At 32.9% G+C, this 4,395-nt stretch overlaps 1 protein-coding gene across 1 annotated transcript; it reads left to right on the top strand.

Moving 5' to 3' along the window:
- The first annotated feature begins 3,494 nt into the window (after positions 1-3,494).
- LOC112886038 (NAD(P)H-quinone oxidoreductase chain 4, chloroplastic) lies at positions 3,495-4,057 on the top strand. Its single transcript, XM_025951788.1, has one exon. The coding sequence runs from the start codon at positions 3,528-3,530 to the stop codon at positions 3,999-4,001; it is 474 nt and encodes a 157-aa protein (XP_025807573.1). The 5' UTR covers positions 3,495-3,527; the 3' UTR covers positions 4,002-4,057.
- Positions 4,058-4,395: the final 338 nt, after the last annotated feature.

Consider the following 4,395-nt stretch of genomic DNA (forward strand, 5'->3'; position numbering starts at 1 on the left):
ATACCCAATTCTTTCCATTTATTAATTGCTATAACGAGTGTTTTATTCCAATATTAAGTTATTACCGAACAAAGAAAAATTATATATAAAGGATGAGATCAATTCAGAAGCACTTTTTTTTTATTCTAGCAGACGGAATTGCTTTGGTCTAATTTGGGGCTTTCCAATCAATTTTCTCTTACCTAATTCTATCTACGCCCAGGGGATAATACCGAAATGAAACAATACTTTCCCTTTTTTATGATCATAGAGGAGCCGTATGAAGCTAAGGTTTCATGTACGGTTTTGGAATAGCGGTGGGAACTGTGATGTTATCACCGACTATGATTATCTAACAGTTCAAGTACAGTTGATATAGTTGAAGCACAGTCCAAATATGGTTTTTTTGGATGGAATCTTTGGCGTCAGCCTATAGGTTTTCTAGTTTTTCTAATTTCTTCTTTGGCAGAATGTGAAAGATTACCCTTTGATTTACCAGAAGCGGAAGAAGAATTAGTAGCAGGTTATCAAACCGAATATTCTGGTATTAAATATGGTTTATTTTATCTTGCTTCTTACCTAAATTTATTAGTTTCCTCTTTATTTGTAACTGTTCTATACTTAGGCGGGTGGAATTTATCTATTCCCTATATATCCTTTTTTGGATTTTTCCAAATGAATAAAATGATTGGAATTTTGGAAATGATAATAGGTATCTTTATTACATTAACTAAAGCTTATTTATTTCTCTTTATTTCTATCACAATAAGATGGACTTTACCCAGGATGAGAATGGATCAGTTATTAAATCTTGGATGGAAATTTCTTTTACCTATTTCTCTGGGCAATCTCTTATTAACAACTTCTTCCCAACTAGTTTCACTATAAATAAGACAATAGAATAAGAGTAAGAATATTTTCAACACAAAAGTTCTCTCAAACAAGAGAAAGAAACATACCTTTTTCATATATATTTAGAATATGTTCCCTATGCTAACTGGGTTCATTAGTTATGGTCAACAAACAATACGCGCCGCAAGATACATTGGTCAAGGTTTCATAATTACCTTATCCCACACAAATCGTTTACCTATAACGATTCACTACCCTTATGAAAAATCAATTACATCGGAGCGTTTCCGGGGGCGAATACACTTTGAATTTGATAAATGCATTGCTTGTGAAGTATGTGTTCGCGTATGCCCGATAGATCTACCTCTTGTGGATTGGAGATTTGAAAAGGATATTAAAAGGAAACAATTGCTTAATTATAGTATTGATTTCGGAGTTTGTATATTTTGTGGTAACTGTGTTGAATACTGTCCGACAAATTGTTTATCGATGACTGAAGAATATGAACTTTCTACTTATGATCGTCATGAATTGAATTACAATCAAATTGCTTTGAGTCGGTTACCAATCTCGATAATGGGAGATTACACAATTCAAACAATTAGGAATTCGCCTCAAAGTAAAATAGACGAAGAAAAATCTTGGAATTCAAGAACGATTACTGATTACTAGGTATTAGGATTTTTTTTGTCAGAAAAATCCATTTTTACTAACTATAACGAAAAAAGAATAATTACTGTTTAACAACTTATATACATATACAAAAAAATATCCTAATATCTTTTTCCTTCCTTGAATCTTTTAGTTTTAGTCAGTTCATGAAAAATTTTATACTATAAATTTCTTCTTATCCATAATGGATTTACCTGGACCAATACATGAGATTCTTGTGCTATTTGGGGAATTTGTTCTTCTACTAGGGGGTCTAGGAGTAGTATTACTTACCAACCCAATTTATTCTGCCTTTTCACTGGGATTAGTTCTTGTTTGTATATCCTTATTCTATTTTTTATTGAATTCCTACTTTGTAGCTGTCGCACAACTTCTTATTTATGTGGGAGCCATAAATGTCTTGATCATATTTGCTGTAATGTTTGTAAACGGCTCAGAGTGGTCTAAAGATAAGAATTATTGGACTATTGGAGATGGGTTTACTTTACTCCTTTGTATAACTATTCCTTTTTCACTAATGACTACTATCCCAGATACGTCGTGGTATGGAATTCTTTGGACGACAAGATCAAACCAAATAGTAGAACAGGGTCTCATAAATAACGTTCAACAAATTGGGATTCATTTAGCAACCGATTTTTATCTTCCGTTTGAACTCATTTCCCTAATTCTTCTAGTTTCTTTAATAGGTGCAATTACTATGGCTCGACAATAAGAAATACTTAGAATTTCAAATAAAAAATAAATAACTAAAGAATCACAATTTTGATTTAGTAAAACCCATCTACTGCCAACACAACAAATACCTTCTTTTCTCTTTTGTTGCGTAATTGTTCTATTCTAATTAATTGAATCGGTTCAATTCTTGTCCTCAGATTGAAATGAATCGAGATTGATAAGGAGTTAGTTAATGATGTTTGAGCATGTACTCTTTTTGAGTGTCTATTTATTTTCGATTGGTATCTATGGATTGATCACAAGCCGAAACATGGTTAGAGCTCTAATATGTCTTGAACTTATACTGAATTCAATTAATCTAAATCTCGTAACATTTTCTGATCTATTTGATAGTCGCCAATTAAAAGGAGACATTTTCGCAATTTTTGTTATAGCCCTTGCGGCTGCTGAAGCAGCTATTGGACTATCCATTCTTTCTTCCATCCATCGTAACAGGAAATCAACTCGTATCAATCAATCTAATTTTTTGAATAATTAGACATAGAATCCTCTAAACAAAGGCGCATATATAATAATACAGAACATTAAGATGAATAGAAATCTAATCTTATTTTTTTATTAGTGTTTAATAATATCCATTTTTTGAGTAGGTTATTTCAGAGTATTCTTTTTTACTTATTGAATATTGAATTTTTGCAATTCATTGATATTGCAATTTGAATATTGCAATAATTTATATTGAAAAGATGATACCGAGTTTATTGGCTAATTCGAATTAGTATGTAGAATTCATATAATTATGACTGTTGAAGTCTTAAATTCAAGTCTCTTGGCTCTTTTCACGCTTTCTCACAAACAGATTAAGAAATATATTGCATTATTTGTTAAAGTTTGGATAAACCATTGCTTCGTCTGGTGTCTACAATACATCTAATTTATTCGACAATACATTTAATTTATATAGTACTAATTTCATTTTTACCAGATCGAAAATTTTTATGTTGAAAAGGAAAATTTAGAGATCCAATGTCACATTCTGTAAAAATTTATGATACATGTATAGGATGCACTCAATGTGTACGAGCTTGTCCAACAGATGTATTAGAAATGATACCTTGGGATGGATGTAAAGCCAAGCAAATTGCTTCCGCGCCGAGAACCGAAGATTGTGTGGGTTGTAAGAGATGCGAATCCGCCTGCCCAACAGATTTTTTAAGTGTCCGCGTTTATTTAGGGCCTGAAACAACCCGCAGCATGGCTCTATCTTATTGATACGTTACAAAAAACTCCACTTGAATCGTCTGATTCCTCTTTACCGAAGAAGCCTGTGCTCGAAATAATCGAGCATGGGCTTTTCTGGTCAAAACGTATCTTGTCTTTATTACTTTATCATGAGTTATTTTCCTTGGTTAACAATACTTGTTGTTTTGCCGATATTTGCAGGTTCATTAATTTTCTTTTTACCTCATAAAGGAAATAAAATCGTTAGGTGGTATACTATATCTATTTGTTTATTAGAATTCCTTCTAATGACTTATGCATTCTGTTATCATTTCCAATTGGAGGATCCCTTAATCCAATTAAAGGAAGATTTAAAATGGATAGATGTTTTGGATTTCCACTGGAGATTGGGAATCGATGGACTTTCATTAGGATCTATTTTATTGACAGGATTTATCACTACTTTAGCTACTTTAGAGGCTTGGCCGGTTACCCGGAATTCGCGATTATTCTATTTCCTGATGCTAGCAATGTATAGCGGTCAAATAGGATTATTCTCTTCACGAGACCTTTTACTTTTTTTATCATGTGGGAGTTAGAATTAATCCCTGTTTACTTACTTTTATCCATGTGGGGGGGAAAGAGGCGTCTGTATTCAGCTACCAAGTTTATTTTGTATACTGCAGGCGGTTCCATTTTTTCTTAATTGGAGTTCTGGGTATGGGGTTATATGGTTCCAATGAACCCGGATTAGATTTGGAAAGATTGATTAATCAATCATACCCTGCAACATTGGAAATACTACTGTATTTTGGCTTCCTTATTGCTTATGCTGTCAAATTGCCGATTATACCTCTACATACGTGGTTACCAGATACCCATGGGGAAGCGCATTACAGTACATGTATGCTTTTAGCCGGAATTCTATTAAAGATGGGAGCATACGGATTGATTCGGATCAATATGGAATTGTTACCTCATGCTCATTATCTA

This window comes from Panicum hallii, chromosome 3 (genome assembly GCF_002211085.1).
Source record: "Panicum hallii strain FIL2 chromosome 3, PHallii_v3.1, whole genome shotgun sequence".
In the NCBI taxonomy this organism is placed as follows: Eukaryota; Viridiplantae; Streptophyta; class Magnoliopsida; order Poales; family Poaceae; genus Panicum; species Panicum hallii.

Excerpts from the sequence above, each read along its gene's own strand:
- LOC112886038 (XM_025951788.1), top strand. The coding sequence starts at position 3,528 with ATGGGCTTTTCTGGTCAAAACGTATCTTGTCTTTATTACTTTATCATG.